General features: G+C 35.0%; 2 protein-coding genes and 2 long non-coding RNA genes across 5 annotated transcripts; 1 reads left to right on the top strand and 3 right to left on the bottom strand.

The window, feature by feature from the left end:
- Positions 1–923: 923 nt before the first annotated feature.
- On the bottom strand, positions 924–3,350 carry LOC135117690 (uncharacterized). The gene is made up of 4 exons (XM_064037428.1): positions 2,624–3,350; positions 2,170–2,313; positions 1,510–1,641; positions 924–1,086 (listed from the first exon to the last, which is right to left on the bottom strand). The coding sequence occupies exons 1-4, from the start codon at positions 2,693–2,695 to the stop codon at positions 925–927; spliced, it is 510 nt and encodes a 169-aa protein (XP_063893498.1). The 5' UTR covers positions 2,696–3,350; the 3' UTR covers position 924.
- Positions 3,351–3,420: 70 nt separating this feature from the next.
- Positions 3,421–12,699, bottom strand: LOC110370693 (aldehyde dehydrogenase X, mitochondrial). Its single transcript, XM_064037426.1, has 11 exons — positions 12,541–12,699; positions 11,391–11,495; positions 10,761–11,028; positions 9,934–10,050; positions 9,453–9,640; positions 8,085–8,187; positions 7,158–7,339; positions 6,584–6,748; positions 6,079–6,236; positions 5,474–5,548; positions 3,421–3,652 (listed from the first exon to the last, which is right to left on the bottom strand). Exons 1-11 carry the CDS (start codon positions 12,568–12,570, stop codon positions 3,577–3,579), a joined length of 1,467 nt encoding a protein of 488 aa, XP_063893496.1. The 5' UTR covers positions 12,571–12,699; the 3' UTR covers positions 3,421–3,576.
- A 3,238-nt stretch (positions 12,700–15,937) lies between these two features.
- On the bottom strand, positions 15,938–21,945 carry LOC110370722 (uncharacterized). Of its 2 annotated transcripts, none has more exons than XR_010277100.1 (4): positions 21,806–21,945; positions 16,634–16,777; positions 16,268–16,399; positions 15,938–16,108 (listed from the first exon to the last, which is right to left on the bottom strand). It is a non-coding gene; the product is annotated as an uncharacterized LOC110370722 (long non-coding RNA). The 2 variants fall into 2 exon arrangements; XR_010277099.1 differs by lacking the exon at positions 21,806–21,945 and adding an exon at positions 16,865–16,991.
- Positions 18,079–19,285, top strand: LOC110370665 (uncharacterized). Its single transcript, XR_007510938.2, has 3 exons — positions 18,079–18,218; positions 18,527–18,658; positions 19,024–19,285. It is a non-coding gene; the product is annotated as an uncharacterized LOC110370665 (long non-coding RNA).
- Positions 21,946–23,036: the final 1,091 nt, after the last annotated feature.

The following is a 23,036-nucleotide window of genomic DNA, read 5'->3' as shown; positions in this document are numbered from 1 at the left end:
CTTTGTTGGTTGGACAGTTCCGTGCATCGGAGAGCACGTAAATGTCGGTCCTGCGCCTGACCTCTTTCCAGTCGTGACGTATTGCCGTCCCATCGGGTTATGAGAGTGAAGGAATAGGGAGTGCACCTGCTGTGTCTGCGCAAATGCTCGTGCACTATAATATGTCCTGCGCAGCTGGCTGATCTCTTTAAATGAGAACAGCCGCTGTGGCCGAAATCGGCCGTGGACGCCATTATGTCTAAAAGGGACGAAGGGATGATGATAAGACCATGTTTACTCACATACTCCTTCTGCTGATTTGAAGTTACAAAATATACAGTATAGATTGCAAAGACCACAAAACATTTTATGTACATGTTGTTCTGAAAGTAGCTTTAACTGTAATGTTAATAGCAACTAAACCTGAGTTTAGTTTACTAAATGGTTAGATTTAAAGATTATTTTTAACAAACAAATATGGTTGTTAGTGCCCAGTGAATTGGATGGTTAAACAGTAAAATTATGTTATGATTGACGTGGAAACTGAGCATTTAATTTTGTTCACTGAGAGAAGATAAGTATTTACATAATTGGAAGTATTTATAGAAATGTTGCTTTTGAGTGGGGGTGCTATAGTTTTATTTCTATCTTTTCTGATTTTATCTCGATGCATAATTTAAGGATCGAACTGATGACTGAGGTGACAATGTTTTATTTCATGGCTAAAATGGACCAAAAGTTGCTTCTCACGACATTATAAACCTAATTAAATTTTCATAACCCAGAATAGAATATTCCTATTTTCTTATACCTGTTGTTGTTTAATCATGAGTATTACTTAAGTAAAACTTAGCTGTCAAATAACTTGTAATATTAGGTAGGACAAGGAATTTAAAAAAAAAACTAACAAATTCAAAGATTTTTTATATTAAACAAAAAAACAAATTAATCAGATTTTGGGCTCATCGTCAGATACAATGTGGCACACTGAAAGTTACAATATTCAGCATGAAAAATCCACTTGAACGCCCAATCGCCGTAAATAAACTTGCCTCCATAGAATCTTCGAGCAATCGTTTGCATATCTACGCTGAATTGGTAGTGACCCTGAAAGGAAAAAGAAATATAAACACTGTTCTTACACATTTAACAAAACATACTTTAATTAATGTTCGCTTTTGATTTCCCAAAGCCAGGGATAGAAACAAAAAATCTTCAACGTTTATGGAGATTTTAGATTTAGTCATCTCAGCCATAGGACGTCCACTGCTGAACATAGGCCTCCCCCTTAGATCTCCACAGATACCTGTTGGGGGCGTCCTGCATCCAGCGTCTTCCGGCGACATTTATAAGGTCGTCTGTCCACCTTGTTGGTGGACGTGGTGGACGTTTAGATTTCTGCTCAATCCTATCTTGGTTTTAATTTAGCTCCCATAATTACAACTGTTTGTTGCTGTTGTAACATACAATCTTTGGGAACATACAGATATCAATGTAACTACAAGCCTGTACTTGCAAGTTTTTACTTACCTTGGATACAGAACAGTGGTCGGAATTGTTAAGGATAGACTGAATGACTGGTTTTAAGAAAATGTGGTCACACAAATTTTTGACCTGCACCCTAAGTAATTCTTTGCCGTTTAATGTGCCGACGATTTTACCCTGAAAACCAAAAAGCTACGTTAGATTTATACCTTCTTCGTGAATAGGAATGTCATTAACATGAGCATCGTCTTTTGTTCTCCATGACATGGGATGATAACCTGAAAACCCTCATCTGAATGAAGGACTGTTTATCAAGGAATCTTTGCTTCATCACGTTGAGGGAATCAGACTTGTTGATGAACTCCTTTACAAAGATTTTACAGAGAGTGTGTTATATACGTAAAGTCTAACAAAAACAAATTAATGGGATTTTGGCCTGGTAGAGGAAGGGAGGTGTCCGAGAGCGACATGTCATGGATAGAGCGAAGTGAAGAAGAACAATAAGGAAAGCTGACCCCACCACCATGTTGGACGCATAGCAGGAAAGAGAGAGAGAGAGAGGAAGGGCGGAAGGGAGAAGGAACATGGGTGGCTTATAGTCAGTAGATAAATATCCATAGCATCCATGACGAACCCTGTCATTTAATGATATCCCTTTACTACACTTTATGTTACCTTTACCAAAGGTTACCAAAGGTAGGTTACCTTAACAGTTTTCATATCCTCCTTCACATTCATCTCACTTTTAAGAATAACGTCATTGACAATTTCAAAGGAGAAGTCAGCGCAAGTTCTACGTTTAGGTCCATTGCAAATTTCGATGTTTGTCATTTTCACGTCGAATTCACCCTAAAAAACAAAATGTTATATATGTACTTGAAACCAGAGTAGAATCCGGGGTTTCTGTTTCTTTTTTTATACGAGTAGCATTCATCACGGGAGGGTTGACATAAACTCACATGAACAGTTTTCTATCACAATCTAGAAGGGCTTCTTGGAAAGTCCTGTATATTTTATGTCCTTTAAACACTGCACAAAGCTTCCTTTATTTAAATAGCGGCGAATATTTTCCTATATATTATTACTTAATGATTTAAATGGCATCGAATTAGGGTCTTTCATATCATTGAAACTAACGTAACAAACAAAATTTACTTACATATTCCAACAGTGTCTTCAAAGATTTCGAAAGAATGAAAAACAGTGAAACAAGCACAAAATACTTTAACATAACGATCTATATTTAGTTTTAAATAAAATAGATTCCCTTTGCAAACACCTTTCTAGCTGAACATGAACATATAAATTACAATTTGTAAATTCATCATGGTTGGCTGGAGGCAAATGATCATAATTTAGTTTCCGATATTTAATCGTAGGCTCAAATAAATAGAACGATCTACAATATCGCTTGTTTAAGTTATTGTTTTGGTATCTATGATATAACTATTGTTTATATAGATATATAGCCTGCCGCGGCTGCGGGATTGTTTGAAATATTTACCTCGGCCCTGGAAAAAGCTCGTGAGAAACATACTTGTATTTTATTTTCTTAACTTTCTTTGTGTTCTATATTTTGTCTTTTATGCTCCCCTCATTCAAACGGACTTAACTTTAAGATACTGGATTGGTATACACGAATTAATTCAGCTGTGTTCTATAGGTATCGAATTATCTGTCTGCGTATTTATTACAACAGTATAGTACATCTAAATACCCAATAGGTAAAAAGCTGTTTGACATCACAGAGTTAACTCCTATTTTATTAATTTGTAGATTAGTAATAGAATGTCTAAGATAAGTGGGTATATATGTAGATATTTAGGGGTTTAAATAGAGTACTGTTAAACAATTTTGATGATTACACTCCTAATCTTTTTGATACTGCAAAAGTTCTAGTAACTAAGCAATAGGTCCAATATTGTTTTCAAGCAGTGTTAAATAAAAACGACCATGTTAAAAAATAATTGATAATTTTGTATTTATACAAATATATCAATAACAGACATAATATACATAACAGGCATTACAGACATACATGTATAAACATATAATTGGAATATAAAAGTTGTCTTAATTTCTCAATTCTCGTGTCATTTTCAGTTCTTTGGTTTACAGCTGTGGTTTCTTGGGGAGGCTGAAGGAGACTGTCTTGTTCTCCAAGTATTGCAGGATACCGTCCTCACCCCTGAAAGAAAAACCTCCATTAGAATCATGGAAATCATCATTATCGTCTCAAGCTGTGGGACGTCCACTTCTGAACATAAACCGCCCCCATCGATTTCTAAAATAACAATTTGAAAGATATAAATTTATCTATTTTCACAAATACAGGAAATTTGGATTTAGGGGAAAGTAGCTTTATTTTGCTCATAGTGTTATTTGAGTAGTTTTCCTGACGTTTATGTAAACATTTTGTAACTTATAAAATATACAAAGGTCCGGCCAAGCACGAATATCTAACGTATTCGAATCGACAACGTATCGAGGCCTCGATTCGAAAACGTAGTCTGTCGATAGTAGGCAGCACGAAGCACATTCGAAGCACTATCGAACACTCGATTCGAATTCTAATGTGACGTCATGCAAATGTAAATAGGGACGCGCCATAGTGAGCAAAATGAACGATTGTTGAATGAATGGTGCGTTCGAAAACTAACTCTAGTTGTTAATATTTTTTTTACCTTTGATTAAACGTTTTATTATTATTAAATTATAATAAAAACTGAATGTAATATAAAAAAGAGACCCAAAGTTAATTATTAGACATTATAAAATGGCATTATCTTTAGCAATATAATATAGTTTCGGAGATTTTATTTTTAAAAAATGACGGGTACCGAACGCACCCACTTGACATCCGACGCGCGTAAGGGCGCCAAATTTGTTTATGTTTTGCTACACGTCCACAACAAAAGTATTTCTGGTTTTTTTTTTTGCTACAAATAATTAAGTGCTTTCAATATTAATAAATAATTATGAGAACCAGTCAGACGCAATATGAAATGATGGTTGAATTCATGGAAGCGTGAGTAAACAGTGTTAATAAGTTTGAGTGGCATAAACTTTAGTGTGAAGTATTTTAAGTGCAATGCTATTTCTATATTTTTAAATTCTATTTCATTTGTGTCCAGTGGGTTAATTCTATTCCTAAGTTTTGCTCTACAATGATTAAAAATAAACATATAAATAACAATTTTTTTTCAAACACTTTAATTCTACACGCAAATAAATAAAATATGATTTACTAGCTGGTGCCTGCGACTTCGTCTGCGCAGGTTTAGTATTTCGAACAATATGTTTACAAATTTTTGTTGAAATGTTATTCTGATGTATAAGCTATATTATTGTAAAGTTTCATTAAAATCCATTCAGTAGTTTTTGCGTGAAAGAGTAACAAATATCCATACATACAAACTTTCGCGTTTATAATATTAGTAGGATAGTAGGATTATCTACCTTGTTTCTCGTCATTGATTTCTATAATATTCTAGTAAATTTGCCGCTAAAAGATAGTATGACATAATATGGCAAAGACTATGAACTACGTTCATACAGTGGCGGTCTTTGCATTTTAAAATATATTGAAGCTATTACTAATTGTTCCAATAACTTAACAATAATTTTAAAACACTTTTATTCACAAAACTAACTCTAAACAAAACATAAACACGGTTAAAACTTTATTTTTACACTTCTCGAAACCTTTCTCACCGACTTTTTTCAAGTGAATAATGTTTCGACCATACTCGATAGCCAGCCTTCGAGAGTTTACGTTACCGTACGTCAAAACAATGTTCGTGCTGCCATATTTTGTTTCCTTTTACGCCCGATAGGGGCGCTGTACAATTCTCATACAAATGTTACTCGATTTCGATACGAATAACTTTTCGCAAATATTCGTGCTTGGGCTAGAACTGGAAGTTTGTCACGGCATATAAAAATAAACCTGTGATGTGGGCAATGTTATTCTTGATTGATGATGTTACAATAATGGAAAACTACTTACATTTCACGACCGATTCCGGACTCCTTGAATCCACCGAAGGGAGTTTGAGGAGTCACTACTTCGTAGGTGTTGACCCTGGAAATTATAGAACATTAGAGCATTATATTCAACTAAGTTTTATTTGAAAACTTCTTGACCTAAATAAAAGTACTTCGTGCGCTCAATGAAAACGCTAGGTTAACGCAAAAATGAAACAGCTTCTGTTTTTGTTACTAAAAAAAGAAAACCTTTTTTTCTGCCATTTCCGTTATTTTCTTACCTAAAAGCAGTGCTAATCATCGCATTGCCGGTATAAAAAGTGTATTAGTCACTTCTATCTTTAACACCAAACTGAACTTTAGACTCCGTATTCCAATGTTTGTATAATTTATAAGTGATTGTATTCTAATCGGTCTATCTTTAAAAACTATTGGCTAATAAGAAAATGGAGTTTTAATAATTTAACATCATCTCGATTCCATTCTAACCCGATGAAGCTAAGTGATAGTATTTTAAATGGAATGACTAATTGTTTGATCATTCAACCCAATCATCCGACCAATACAGTACTTATGCTTTTACAATACATTATAAGACTGCATATAACAAATTCATTAAATACGAACCACATGGAGCCAGCGCGCACGTGCTTGATGAAAGCCAAGGCTGTGGTGATGTCGTTGGTGATGACACCAGCACCCAGACCGTAGTTGGAGTCGTTAGCACGGTCAACAACTTCTTCGAAGGTCTCGAACTTAAGGATGCTCTGGACGGGCCCGAAGATCTATACAAACAAAACAATAATATTAAGAACAACCAAAACATAAATAGCAATAGAGGAGAAACTGATGTCCAATAGAAAAAAAAACAACCTTGAACTAAGATTTTACTTAAGGCACTGCCCATAAAGTACAGAAACAGACAAAAGTTAAAACCGGTTTTAGAACATGTTGTTATGCCCATATGTTAATGCCATAACCACACATCACACGTGGATCCTCCCAAAATATTCTACACGTGCTATTTAACTAGCAGGACCAAAGACTAACAGACAAAGTCCAATCCTTCGTGCCTTGTACCCGAGACTTGTCATTCGAATTTGAACCTTAAGTCTCACAGAATAAAACTCACCTCCTCCCTAGCAATCTTCATGTCATCCTTGACATCAGCGAAGACAGTGGGCTTGACGAAGAAGCCGACGTTTCCTTGGCGTTCTCCTCCAGCGACGCAGCGGGCACCACCCTTCTTACCAGCCTCGATGTAACCCATCACCTTGGTGAACATCTCTGTGTCGATCTGGAAATTTTAAGTGATTCTGGTTATTGTAATGCAAATTATTGTGGCATTGTCGGCATTTCCTTTTTTTTTTGGCAATTTTTTTTTATCTCAGTTCTAAAAGTCTTATCAGTACAAAAATCTCCAGTTGTTTGAGGTATTGCTTTGAACCATTTGTAATAGTAATAGGCGTTACTTTAAAAATACTCTATTTTGAGCAGGGTTAGACTAGACTCACTCACTAATACCGTTACTCAGAGAGGTGACTGTGGGCAAGTCTTGGGGGAACCCTTTATCTAGCAGTGGACATCATTGGGCTATGACGAGATAGGCCTCATCATCAAGTATAAATATCGTTTCATTAGTCTAGCTGTTTGTTGGAGCCTCACTCTAGTATAACTTTTGCATCATCTAAAGTTCTTTAACAAACCTGAGGGCCTTGTTGGACATCTGTGTAGGGGTTTCCAACAGTCCTGTTCTTGGCGATCTCAGCGGCCTTGGCGACGAACTTGTCGTAAATGCCTGACTGGACGTAAGTCCTGGTACCAGCGACGCAGCACTGACCAGCGTTGGCGAACGCAGCTCTGTGTGCGATCTCTGCTGCCTTGTCGACTGTAGAGAAAAATTATATGGTCAATTTTGATATTTGGATTTCGTGTTTTTATAAAACAGTGCACTGCAATAACAGTAGGTACTAGGTATACATATTTATTTTGTGATAACGGACCATCCATATATTAAAATGAAATGTTCTTTTTAATAAAGCTCTATTTTAATAAGTTCGCTGAAACTCGTCATTATTTTTATACCTACAACAAGCGTAGATAATACAGATGTTTGCAATAAATATAGTACTTATACTCGCGTTAAGTGACATAACAACAGTGCTGTCTTTATTTAAGCGATAAATAACGACCATTTATATCCTCAATTTGCTCTTCACAAACAATTGAACGATTTATCACAAGTACATACACTCAAGTGGTCTGGAGATTATTGTTTTATTTTTGTCTCAGTTGTTGTGTGCAGAAGTTACACAACAAAATGTAACATGCACTTCAATTTATTATTTCACAAGTATAAGAGAACAAAAAAAAAATGATGGGTCATAATGTAAAATATTGCGTCTTTAAGACTTAAAAAAAAATAGTGTGAATAGGCACATTTAAGTAAACTAGCAAAAACGAGAATCACCAGACCAAATACGTGGAATGATTTTAAAAGGTTAATAGAAACCATATTATGAGAGCAATTCTACAACTATCATATCTACACAATATATTGTGACTACGTCATATTTTCACATGTGTGTTGATATCGTAATCTTAGTAACATCTTAGTTAACTATAGCAATTACCATCAGCATCATTGAAGACCACCAGAGCGCTCTTGCCTCCAAGTTCAAGAGTTACTCTCTTCAAGTTTACGGCTGATGCAGCTTTCATAATGATCCTACCCACCTGTTAGAGAAAAAAACATTCCTATATGAATCATTATGCTAAGCACGTAATATAATGTAGTTGGCATTGCAAATGTTATGTCCCTTCAAGGAGGAATACTAATATAAATAACGCGATAAATAAATAATGCGACATCAATTAGCTTGTGTTATGGGCGCTGACACAACTGAAATACTACATATATAAACTTAGGAGTACATATAAGGGTCACCCAGACCATACTGCCAAAAAGCATGCTCATCTCACAAAGATTGACCGTACCGTACGTATTGGTCTACCGATCATCAGTTCGGCAGACCGGCATGGTGACCACTACATCAACGAAGTCGTCAACTAGGTAAATAAACATGATTATGCACTTTTAGCTCTAGCTAGAGGATGATAATTAATTTTAATGCAATTGTAAACATTAGGTATCCCACCCAAATGTTACCGATAAGTTTATCTATTGTAACGCTTTACATAATGTTGTGTAATATGTATAATCTTATCTCTATATGGCACGAGACTGAAGTATTTTATTTGTTATTTTCATTTTCATGTCGAATTTTGTTATGTCATCTTTATTATGGTTTGTCATACCTAAAACTTCGACTTTTAGCAAACAAAATACCTTTGAGAATACGAAATAAAATTGGCTTTTGAATTCTAATTTTCAACATCCTGTATTATTGGGTGAAAAAATATTTTTTGTCGCAAAAAAAAGGCTTTAGAGAACACATAAGCAAAAAATCTTTTAGATGCATTGGCTTAGAAGTCGTATTCTAGTGCAGTTAAGCATAAGTTAGCAGGTAAAAAATATTTATTTTATGTGTTCTTCTAACTTAATACTGTTAGGAATGCTTACAGTTTTATCGAAAACAGCTGATTATTATTTTATTTATCGTACAATACCGATAGTATACAACATACAACACAGCGATATGTAATACAAATTCCGTCTACTCTACGTTTACATGACATTTATTTTTTTATCTCCACATTTTTGGAATGGGAATTTTCGTTAGTCATTTGTTTATGTTTATATAAATTACATTTCTGGGTGCAGTCGGATATAAGGAGATATGGGTTTTACCTACGGAGGAAGGAAAGATAGCGGAGATCGGCGCCTTCTTGTAGGCCCAGGAGCGTAAAGTATGCATGACCAGTTACTAGAACTAACGAGACGTTTGGGTTCCTTGTCATCCTCATTTTGGCGCGCTACTTTCTTAGGAAGTTTTGCTTTATGTCATCTCCGTTAGTCATTTTATTCTGCATAGTTTTACCTCAGTGGAGCCGGTGAAAGCAACTTTGTCGACATCAGGGTGGTGGGTCAGAGCGTGTCCGGCTGTGGGACCGTAGCCAGGGACTACGTTGAGGACTCCGGCAGGGAAACCAGCTTCCTTGACCAGGGCAGCCATGGCTAAAGCTGTTAGAGGTGTCTGTTCGGCGGGCTTGACTACTACGGTGCAACCTGGTGAAGAAATGACGTTTGGAAAATTTATTTTCATGTTGGTTTTGCATTTTAAAGAATTTTCTTTCAACTTCTTTCTTGTGTATTCATTTACGTATGTAGGCAACTAATTGTACAGTGTTCAAAAAATGGTTTTCAGATATATACAAAAACAATTTCTAGTCTATTGTAGTATTCTTAACTATACAAATGCAAAATATAGCTCCAAAATTAGAACACTGCTAGAAAATATTTGACTACGTTATCTACATAAGTTTTTTATCACGTAGCAAAACGCTTATAAAATATCTTACCGGCAGCAAAAGCAGGGGCGATTTTCCACACAAACATGGGGATTGGGTAGTTCCATGGCAGAATTTGTCCGCAAACGCCCACGGGCTCCTTCAAGGTGAAGGTCATGACGTCACCGTCTGAAATACAAAATTGTTATAACGCCATCGCCCAAGGTCACACCTATGAAAATGTTCGGCAAAAATTGTTGTAAACACGACATTATACTAGAGGTAGATTAAATACTGACGTTTTTTCTGTAGCTAGTGAGGTATGGTTTGTGTGTGTGATGGGGTTCACAAATGTGGGGTTAGGTTTGCAAGGGTCCATCAAACAAGGTCAACCATGTATGCTCGCTGGTTCTTTTTGACCGGAATTATTGTTAAGAACGAGTATTTGTCGTTTCATTGTGGGGTGAGATCTGAACTTAACATTTACTTTTTTTTTTGACAACATTTTGTTTATCATTTAGAGACACCTATTATAGAATGTCGACGTTTATCATAAAATTGATGTACGCCTCACCGGACACGTCGAGCTTTTGTGATTAGAAATAGTTTTTAACATCAGATTATTTTATGCTCATCATGTTACCAATGTCTGATATAATTGCGATTAAAAGAACAGTCTAGTTAGACCTTAGGAGTTAGGAATGTGTCATTGCAGTCATCTAGAATTACTAGATCTATATTAGCTCTAACTGGCCTTAAAACGATTTCCTGACAAGAAGGCACCTACGCAATAGTTAACTCATCAATAAAAGATTACATGCTTCTGTTAGTTACATGATGATATTTTCAAGTTCGTAAAGGTGCTTCAATTTTATGTGACATTTTGTTTAGAACATTACCTGCGGGAATAGTGTTGCCAAGGATTTTATCGGCCTTTCCAGCATAATATCTGATGATGCCGGCAGACCAGACAACTTCGCCTTCAGCCTGCTTGACGGGCTTGCCACAGTCCAGGGTCTCCAGCTGTCCCAAGTACGCAGCATCTCTCTCCATGAGGTCAGCTAACTTGAGGAGGAGGCGACCCCTTTGGGAGGCGTCGAGGGTACGCCATTCAGAGTAGCGGTGGAATGCCTTCTTGGCTGCGGCTACAGCCAAGTCTATGTCAGCCTACGAATAGTAGTTTATGTATTAAGTAATGTTATTTAAAATTATAGGTGGCCAGTAGTATCTGCTTTATCAATGATTATTATGATGTTGTTATCTAAATCAGGTGCTTGACATAAATACATTTCCCTCTAAAAGTGATAAGCGTAAACAACAGTACTGACTATCTTCGGTTATTGAAAACCTACATTATTTTTGAACTGATGAATTTATTGTTATGGTAATCTATTTAATAGCTTTAATCAAGTCACCGCAATTTGTACAGAATTTTTACATAAGATGGGAATTCCATTGAAAATATAGAAAATTGCTTAATTGCTTAAAATGTGAAAAAAGGCCTTAGAAAAAAATATTTCCATTGTTACCTTGTCGCCTTCAGCCACTTGTGTGATGACGGACTCATCCTGAGGGTTGATGGTGGGGAAGGTCTTCTTGCTGACAGCGTCCACCCACTCATTGTTGATGAACAACTATTTGAAAGAAATATTAAGTTAGTGTAACTACACGTAAATATTTGAGTTCTACTAGACTGATACCAACACTCCTTAAACACCTGAATAAATACATTTAGGTACACCTTCCTCATAATCATTCGAGTATGTCAAGAAAAAAAACCATATCTACCTACAAGAGTAAAAATATGTACAATAAGTCAAAGTCAAAAACGTTTATTAAAACTAGGCTAGTTTTTAGCACTTTTAATACTTCTACTAATCTCAAATAAATGTAATTTAGTAGGTACTATAATATCTTATATCTTCTACTACAAAATTAATACGCACGGGATAAATATTTTTTCTGTATAACACATATTTATGTACCTACATGTTACCATTCATGAAACTGTATTTTTCCTTATTTTAACTGAAAGAGTAGTTCTGTGACATGATATTATGAATTAACAATTCACATCGATACAGTTCACATCGATACAGTTCACGATTCCCTGAACTGAGGAAATGTTTTCAATTTGTTACAATGCATACTGCACACTGGCCCGAGAATCACCTATTGTGGTTTTGTTGGTCAATCGTATACTGCTGAACGCTGCATTGTCGACACCGGGTTTAGTACGGAAGTATGAAATTACAGCTCGTTGCTAACCAAACGAACCATTAAAATAAGAAACCTTACGATAAAACTGCCGGCACATACGACGATATTAAGCAAACATATTTTGTGACAGGTTTATTCGGAAACTGTTTTTTTTATGTTCCATGAATGATTAGGTACACATTTTCATTTCAAAATAGATGTAGGGAAATACTAACTATCAGAGTAAAATTAACCTTTAATTAATTACAATTAAAAAAGCCGGTAGGTACGTAAACAATTGAATCCGACAAACTAGCGACAACACACATGTTTCATATAACACCCGGCGAATTGTACTAGATGAACCGATTGATTGAAAAAGTACACATTTACAGCAGATTTTACACTGAAATTAAAAAAAATTAATGTAATATTTTATGGAGATAGAATATATTAGATTAATAAATAAATAAAGCTTACCTTAGTGTATTTGATGTCTACTTTAACCATTTTGAAGCCGGTTCGTTACCACACGTGCGTTCGCCCCAGCGGTCTTCTATAAATGAGTAGTTCGCGCACTGTGGGCCGGTATTAAACATACGCGACTAAAGATAAGCGAACAGCAGTATAGAATTTGTTGATTTGTTTTGTGTTCCGTATGTTTTATTTATTTTTATAGCCAGTATTATGTTATTTTAAATGCTGTAAATAATTCTTAAAATAAATATTCTTTACATTCGTTTTAGGATGATCAAATGCTGAATTGATCATTTACGATGTTATGCTATATTTGTCTAGTAAAAAAAAGGAAAAAAATCTGTCGTTTAAGTTTATTTTAGCTAGGTCTTTTTAAAATTAATATTTAGGCTCTATGCCAAATCATATTAAAATCAACTATTATAGACGTTTTTCAGTTAAAACCTAGAAGACTTACAATTTATAATAATGTTTTTTCACTTATATTGAGTGTAATAACAGATTATAGTCCTTCGTAGTGTAATAAAGTACGCTTATATAATAAACATGTTATCGACAAGGAAATTTACTTGCGTTTTTTTATAAAACGTCATAAAACGTCATTTTATAAAATTCATAAAACGTCAGGCAAAGGTTCAGCAGTTTCATATGTTGTGCATAACCCAACAGATTTCTAAAATTATCTTTCTATAAACATACGCAACAAAGTAACACATTTGGTTTTACTACAGTTTAATTCACTCGCTGAATCCTGAAAATAAATCTTGGCATTGGCATTCATACGCTGAGGAGAATGACATTGCTTATTTATATCGCATAGAAGCATTATCTAACTAATATGCCTATGTGTGTGTTGTTATTGTTTCACACATCTGTAAAGGAAAGGTGTTACTGAAAAATAATAAAGCGCGATTACTTATCTCAATACAAACGTTTTGGGTAATTTCGGTACATTCAGAAAGTAAATGTTTTATTTGATTTAGCCGTGGAGTAAACTAAGGTAGGCATCCAAGGCTGATCTCGGCCACGGCGGCTGTTCTCATAGAAGAAGATCAGCCAGCTGTGCAGGACATATTATAATTCAGGTTGGTCTAAGGCCAATTTGCACTAGGTACGGAAGCTGTTCTGATTTGAGGAGATCAGCCAGCTGCGCAGGACATATTATAGTACACGAGCATTTGCGAAGACACAGGTGCACTCACTGTTCCCCCACTCTCATAGCCAATTACAGCAAAACGAAAGTCCAACACGACCAGAGAGACATCAGGCGCAGATTCAACATTCATCTTATAACATAATTGATTTCAAGAGTGGTGGGCAGGGCATGGCTGCGCCCTGCACCAGACCGGGATAGTTGCCCATCACTGGAGGAGAAATATGTTCAGTAATGGATGACAATAAACTGATATGATGATGATGGAATATTTACAAATTCGTTGGGCGAATAAAGCCATAGGGGCATTTTTTCCAAAACAACTAATTATATTTTGCTTTTTAAATACAATGTAACTGATATACGCATAGTGATAGCGGATACTGCAGGAGGTATACCTATCAACACAATGTTTTCATATCACAAGATTTTTTTAACATAAATAACGTTAATTATAAAATTGAAAGAGTTTTTATCATTGACTGTCCTCATTATTACACAGAGGTCTATCATATCAGAGTATTATTCACATTCTCAATAAATAATAAACAACATTAAGTGAAATGAAAAACAAATTGATAAGAAGAACAATTCATCTCTTTAATGTAGTTAATGTTTGAACTTATTGTGAGTGAGGGCGTAGGTACTGAGCATAATATTGTTCTTTGATATTTCCCTATGGAGATATATAAAATTACTATTAGTAGGCATCCTATGGTTAGTTACTTATAGTTCCTGCTACGTACATAATAAGTTTTCAGAAGAATTCTATGATCGCCTGAATCCTTGTAGCTGTGTATATCATCTGCCTCACCTGACAATAATTATCCCAACTATATTGAGCATGGCTTCAAGTCTAACCGGATGCCAGAAGCTGATTGACATTTTACATTGAGCAAATGCCTATCTTTACTTCCCAACCTTTCTAGCTTCTGAAAAGGATTTTCAAAAGATAGTCAGGACCAGATTTAACGTTGCAAGACAAACAGGACCCATTCAGGTCTGTTACTTAGCCACACATTAAAATACATATATTTAAATTGCACAAGGTTGGGCCTCGGTGACATGTTAATATATGACTTTGTGATGTGAAAAGTGTCCGCCTACAAAATACGAATAAATTGACTCGTCTCGTCCACTCTTAGACACAAAAGCACTTGATTTTAATGTTATTTTAATCGCATATTATTATATGCCTTTGGAGTAGTTCTATTCAACATTCTTGTATTGTAAGACCATGTAAGTACCTAGATACTAACTTGTAAGTACACACTAATACACAGGTATGTACATAATAACATTTTGAGTTCTAAGGCCTTGAAATTATGTCTTTCATATACTCATTTGCTTTATTCTGGTTTTATTCTGGCTCTAATACAATATTAACTAAGAAAGGAGTAAATGCTTATTAGACGAAGACATACCTTACACTTACATTTTTCATTATTATAAGCTTAAAGAGGCGCCCACGCACTGTCAATCTCATTTAGGTAACGTCTATGAAACAGTCCGTCGCATGTCTGAATTGTCTAGACTGAACATAAAAACAATAGGTACCTGTTTCGTTAAATATCAGTTACATAGCTTATAGCTGAGGTTCATGGAATTTTTATAATAGGTAATACGATATCTTTATTTTTCGCTACTCCGGTGTGGAAATTATTTCCCTTTACTCGCAAAACTCCCGCACACTGCAAGCTTTCAGTCGGCCGATAGTTTGTTTGGGCCCATAAATCAGTATGAAAATGAATGGTAAAGATCAGGTATTAAGCCGGCATCAGGCCGGCTGAAAACTTTGAATAATATCAAGAATTTCTCTAAAAAAGCCTAATGTAGGGTCGATCATAGTGATTATACACTAACACAGGCTGGGTGGATTGTCGACTAACTGTTTATTCTGCAGTGTCTCTTTTCTCTCTTAGTTATTTTCTCCATATAGTTAGCAACGTGTTGTTTTTATCAGCTTTTATCTCGAGAGCTTCTGTTGTTACCTACAAGTACTTTGAAAGGTCGTTAAGATATGTGTGGTGTTAATTAAAATAATTTATTATTATTTGTTATAATATTCATCAGCCCGTATGTACTTACTACAGATAATCACTTTGGGGTATTCTTAACTACCTATGTATAGTTCACAAACTATCTCTTAAACTGACATTTGACTAAACAAATAGACGTATGTCTACACTAACCATCTTTCCACAGCAGGGAGAATAAAAAGATATGTATAATACATAATATCTATGTATTTATTTAACTTAATTTATGTCAAAACAAAGTAACTTTAACCCCAGCACAATAAAAATTGCAATCGTCACTATAAAACACAGATTTGAATATGAAGTTACCCAGTAAGAAACTTCCACCATAATACGACTGAGTGATTTTTTGTATATCCACATTGTATTGGTAACGACCCTGAAAAAAATTAAAAATTGAATAAGATTATTCCTATTTTTTTGAAACATGAAATATGTACTTCTAAACTATTCTCATATATTCTAATGAAAGAAAAAAGCATTGTCATGATAAACGGCAAAAGAAACGGGAATAAATAAAAAGAAAAAAACGACTTACTTTTAATACACCACAGTCTTTTGTCACATTAAAGAAAGTCTGAAATATCGGTCTCAAAAATAGATGTTCACATGGTTTCTTCATATGTAGTCTTAAGTGTTCTCTTCCTGCTTGTATTGCCATTATTTTTCCCTAAAATATTCAAACGCTATTATTAAATCTGTTCTATTAATAAGTACCTACATATCAAACACCTAGTGAAAACCTCTTAAAACGTAAAAAACTAAACTTAAGAACAAGAAGAAGAAGGTTGTGCAAATTTGAAAAGTGAATTTACAAAGGTAATGCTAATTTCTAAAGAAACATTAATTGAAAAGCAATAAAATCGTTTGAGGTTTCAGAGTTTCAGAGACAATAAGTACTTACTTTAGTTATCAAGAGGGTTTGAGTTACATTTAAATCATACTTCAGTAAATTACGATCTGTAAGTTGCACCGTCATAGAAGAACAATCCTTATGTTTCGGGCCCTTGCATATATCGACGCCTGTCACCGTTAAATTGAAAGACCCCTGAAAAGTTATAAAAATACTTGTAATATAATAATCATATATGTTGTGACATAGTCTTTCTTTTCCCTGCTAAAATGAAAAACTTACATAGTTTATATCCGAACTGACACCTATAAATATAAGTACAAATACAAAGAGATGTGTTCCTTTTAACATTTTGAACTATTGTGGCATACATGTACACACATAAATTATTGTAATGTCGCAAGATAATTGCGCCATTTATTCGATTTAATTTGTAGCAAACACTATTACCCAGTCCATTTACGTATATGTACGAACAGAACTTATCTACCATCCGCAAGCAAAACGAAGTTTCTCTTCATAGGAACTGATCGTTAGTGGTTTTAGTGATTATTTTCAGATTCTTCAAGAGTAGTTTTTTCAGTGTTCCGGTTAGACGAGGTGTAGATGTTTGGTTATTATACGCTACAATTTATGAAAGGCTTAATTTCCCAAACAAAAATAATAGGCTCCTTTCAATTTAAATAATTCATGTTTAGACTTTGAACTATAACGATACACATAATATTCTGTGCTAGTTTAGCTTAAATAGGTCCAATTATCCTGAACATGAACCGTGGATAATTGGGTTGGCCAATTTCAAAAATGTCCAATATGTACTCCGTTTTGTGACTTCAGAGAAAATGTCATACATTTTATACAGTTTTATAATTTCTTGTACTATTATTTATGTTTGTTCCGATAAACTTAAGGATTATGTGAGTATCGCAAATTATTTTTTCTCTTGCATCATTTATTTATTAGATTAGATTATAAAGCAAAGTTCCCATAATCTTATATATATGAAGTATATGATAAGTAACACTATGCTGTGTCTACAGAATTAATTTTTATTTTTAACTTGAATTGCAACAAATTGTGAAATGATTCTAATGATACGTAGTACAGTTTCCTTATCTTAAGGAGGTTTGTATTTCATAATAATTTCTTATCAGATTAGATAGTTTCTCTTAAGTGGTCCTATCTTCGTTAAACTGTTCCGGGATAGCCCAAGCTGGCGTTTATCTCCGTTGGTTTTTACTTTGGCCACGAATCATACCAAGGGGTGTCGGATGGCGCAAGCAACTAGGTTGTGGTAGTCGATTAGGCAGTCGCTTTATGTCAAACACTGGTACTCAGCAGCATTCGGTGAGACTGGAAGCATGCTGGATGCCGACCCTAAAACAGTTGGGAAAAGGCTATGCAACGATGGATTTTTAGGCAAAATCAAGTAACATTACGAATACCGTAGTAGGTTGAAATAAACGAATAATATTGTTTTTCTGCTATCCAGGGTTCATTTGGCCTCGTGGTAACGAAAGTGGAGCTCTGCAAGGGACCAAAACGGAAAGATTGTAGCATATACCGCGTGAAACTTCATAATAACGTCACCATTAACTTTGATGTCCAGATCACTGAGAACATGTCGCCGGTTAAGGTTTCAGTACATTCTATATTATTTTTCAATATATTTTTTAATACCGTATAAAGAAAAAAATCTTTAAGTATATGTAGTTATATTCGCCCCTGCCGCGGTTTTACATTGTTTTACTTTTTATCCATTCTATATCAATGATGACCATTTTGGCTAAGAACCGCCTGTATAGATGAAAAATATCTTAAGAAAACTGCTGAATAATTGTTACGTTAGTGGCTTATACGTATATATCAGATGGAGATGGATTGTAGACAGCACGCTATAACGATTAGTTACGTATTAGTTACGTATTTTCTCAAATTTTTCAGGGAAAAGTACTGGCGATATCCAAAGGCAAGGAATTTTTGAGGCTACAGATTAGCAAGCCTTGTGAACATATATTCGTGAAGCCGATCATTACATCTTTGTTCAACATTACTAATAACTGCATTATTAAGAAGGTTTGGTAACACATCTGATTAGCTTAAAGAATATTAATAAAACTAAATGTTCTTAGTAGTTCTACCGATGAGATGACGGAACTGCTTTTCAGATGCTGTTAAAAAGTAGCCTACGTCTTTCTTGGGCTTTAAACTATGTTTGTTTTCATTGAAATCTGTTCATTGGTTCTGGCTTGAAAGCGCGGCAGATCGACAGTCTCTTTTGCATTTTTATGATATTAAAATAAGAAATGATCACCAGTCATAGCACATACTACAATATGTCCATAATATGTTAATTTATGAGACAGGCCAGCCCGTGTGGTTGTTAATTGGCCACGAGGAAATATTATTTTAAACTACATAATAATATGTTTCTATTTCAGGGCCGCTATTTATTTAAAATTAATTTTGAAGAGGTTCTACGGGCGTACTACGGTGGCATGCATTTTTATGGCCTATATGCATTCAAGGCACTTTTTTATGGAGATAGCTGCAATTTGTCCTGCAGTGTCATCGAAGTCATGATATCTGGAAATAGTAGCAAATTAAACTGAGTTTTGGTATTGATGTAAATCTTTGTTTTATTTAAGTAATATGGTGTCTATGTATCGGCCTGAAAAGATCTTTTATTTCGTAAAAACGGGAGAGCCATACTTCTATGTAGATATAACTAAGTACACACATACACCTCTGTACTTTAAAATCTATAAAAAAAGTCTAAAAATAAAAACGAGAATGATCTTCCTTGCTTTCTTACATTATCCCTACAAGAAGAAATTTTAGGTATTCCAAAATATTAGGTTAAAAGCTGTATATTAAACGATGCTCCCGAATTGCTTTGACTATTAGAATAATTCAAGGTTAAAATACGGGAAGTATGTATGTATTAGAATTTCAGTGTAAGAAGACCCTGTTTCGCACAATGTGTTATACAGGCACGGCTTATGAGAAAGCCATTCTATTCTTCGTATGCGTTCATTCATGTTTATTCTATCTTGCTCATATTTTCTTTCCTGTATGAAAATAAAGGTCGTGACGTTAGATATGTTATGGGAATATTTTGTTATGAGAAAGTTAGTTTGAATGCAAGTGAAATTACTTTCATAAAAATGACTCTCAATGACGACTGTAAGAATATTAATTCATATTACAACAAATCGATAAAGAAGATTTCATTTCCATGAAATTTGAGCACCAACGAACGCTGCTAATGGCATTGCTTCAACGCCGAATGCGGTGAATGCATCATATTTTATTGACAGCTGTCAGAATTTCATGATTTACTTTGAGATATTTGTCAACAAAATTAAAGGTATAAAACTAAACCAATAATGTAAAGATAGGCATCATTTAAACCCCAAAACTCCGACATATAACTAGATGGTCGTAAAGTACGTGGAAGTAGTAATGCAACTCTGCAGTATAGGGTTAGTGATTGCTGGGGCCGGACTTTGGGCGGGAGCAGGGGTGGATGCAAGACCTCGATTCAGAGATGAACAGACACTGGTCGGAGGCACGATATGGAGTCAAATAATTATACCTATAGGACTAATGATATCCAAGATTGTGGAGGAGCACATTGACAATTTTGTACAAGGCTTTTATTTGATAACAGGAATCACTCTTTTATGGGCAACTGGAATCGTTTTGGTCAGTATTTTTTGAAAGCCTCAATATTTCCTAACGTGTTGGGTGTCTAATTTTTGTTTAATTAGATACGGTTTGAATCTGTTTGTTTTTCGAGATTAGATACAAGTGTGTTTTTTGCAAATTATTACCAATAAATGGCACCGCCTTCGTGTGTGTTTCTACTTGACTTAAAACTCATAAGTCTGCATATCCCGTAAGGATGCACAAATATCAATGCTAATCCATCAAAACATTGCCATCTCTTCTTCTTCCCAGCCTTTTCCCAACCATGTTGGGGTCAGCTTTCAGTCTAACCGGTTGCAGCTGTGTTTTACAATGAGAGACTGCCCTATCTGACCTCCTCTACCCAGTTACCCGGTCAACCCAATACCCCTTGGTTAGACTGGTGTCAGACTTACTGGCATCTGACTACCCGTAACGACTGTCAAGGATGTTCAATGACAGACGGGACCTACAGTATAACATGCCATCCGAAAGACATTCATTCTGAAAAAATGGGAGGTCGTGATTACGATGAATCAATTTTTTTACAGATAATACATGAAGTAAAATGCCAAAGAAGGTCTCGACGACGTAATGTTACCCAGACACCGCCGCCGCCGCGCACCCATCACGGCCGTGGACAACCTATGTCAGGGGGAAGTGACGATACCTTTGACAAAGTCTACTATGCAATAGGAGTAGTATGCCTCGTTGCTGGTATACTGAAGCTGATTGAACTCGTCTTTATTCTAACGTCTAGTTAGCCAAGGTTCTGAATGATGAATAGGTACTCCTTTCATTTGAGGTAGGATGAGACGAGAAACGAACTTTGGGACAAACCTAGTGTTTCGTTTGAGTTCTTTAACATGAATTGTGTTAGAACTGGTTATCACTTATCTTTTGGGTTTTATAAATAATTTTGCAATTCGATCGTTACGATAGATAGAAGATAAACGTTTTAAAATATAAGCGATTTGCAGGATGAAATGAAAGAATTTTCATAGGTACTTGAAACTCATGAGTACCTAGTTATTGCAAAATATCTTGCAATCTTTTGAATGATTCAGGACTTTTTAAGGTAGACACTGATCAATTACGATTTCTATATCTGATCTAGACATAGTGCCGTGTAAGATGATAATTATTCTATTTTGTATATGGATTCTTTCCATGAACTATTTTTTGTAGAATATTAATTATTTCGATCATGATGAATATTATAGATCAATTCACATCGCTGCAATCAATAAAGATTATTTACATAATGTAGTTTTGTTTTGTTGTGTTACCTAATTCTTATCTAGGTTTCATCATTATTACTTGATTCTCCGCGGGTTTGCTCGGGAATAGCGTAGCTTTCCAATAGAAGAATTTTTAAAATCGGTTCAGTAGTTTCGGAGCCTTTAGGATACACAAAAAATGTGTCCTCTAATATTAGATACTTAGCACTACGACTAGAAGGTATTAGAAAACTATTTATATAGAAAGTCCACTCTGCAAAATCTACAATTTTTAAAGAATAAAAATATTTACCATCAATTCCTGGATACACGTTTGCGCACTTAATATTTTTTTAACACTTTGCAATCAAAAATTATCTTTATTCAAATGACTTTTAGTCAAACGTAAAACCGGTCCGTCCTTCGAAGAAATGGCGACGGTTTGACAATGTATTCTGAACTATGTTTTTCTTTACCGTGAGTAGAAAGTGCATTCTCTTTCATTGTACAACAGGTGTTGAATATCATATAATATCAATACATTTAGGGCCGGTCACTACGTCTATGAATGAATTGAATGACTGTATTGATAAGTCACAGGCTACTATTCTTTACTATACAAAAGTGTTTAGACAATACAGAGTTTGCTTGTTCGGAAGAATGTTAGGACTGTTTCTAGTGAGAGCTATACTTTTAAGTAGCTTGATGATTTATTCGTTCCTTTTCGTAAGAATGATATGGAAACGTTCACACTCTGGAAATCATAAGTAACTACATCCCTACATATCCTATCTTCAATATAGATCTCGCACAAAAAGAATTAAGCTTAGTCTTATTTATAATTGATTGATGATTTGTAAAATACCCACTAATTGTCGTGATAATTACTTACATTACAATGAGTTTGCTTTTTCCTTACGCTTTATCTCTGAATCTGCTATCTGTATAGGTATAGCTGAATCGATGTCGAGATTAAGATCAAACTACATCTTGGAAATACGACGATTGTACATTTTTCATCCTAGTATCCTATATCTATCCTATCCTAGTCCTACTTAGCAAAGTAGCTGCATTCTTAATAGCATTAGAAATCTATATAAATAAAAATGAATTGTTGTTCGTTAGTCTGATTAAAGCTCGAGAATGGCTGGACCGATTTGGCTTTTTTTGATTTTAAAATGTTTATAGAGGTCCAGGGAAGGTTTAAACGATACGAAGTGCGCGGGTTCAGCTAGTAGTAAATACAAACTTTAATTTTCTTCGCACAGTCTTCGAAAGGAGAATTTCTGAGCGATGAGCAATATATAGTTTTCGCTGCCAGTGTGCTCTTGTCCTCACTAATCTCGGGCTATATATAGTAATCTTTGTTACTATTGAGTTACTGTAGGCAAGTTTGACTGACATGAGTGCAGGTTTCAGACCGTCAAGCAGGCGATAGAACCACATCAAAATGCCTTTTGGATTGTAAGTGTATACTTTTACTTAGAAGTAATTGTGTTAGTGTTAAAAAGAGTTATTTCTACTTAGTTCTAACCTGTAACGTA

This window comes from Helicoverpa armigera, chromosome 13, assembly GCF_030705265.1.
Source record: "Helicoverpa armigera isolate CAAS_96S chromosome 13, ASM3070526v1, whole genome shotgun sequence".
Taxonomy (NCBI): domain Eukaryota; kingdom Metazoa; phylum Arthropoda; class Insecta; order Lepidoptera; family Noctuidae; genus Helicoverpa; species Helicoverpa armigera.
Note: the sequence above shows the minus strand (reverse complement) of the source record. Positions and strands in the feature narration are given on the sequence as shown.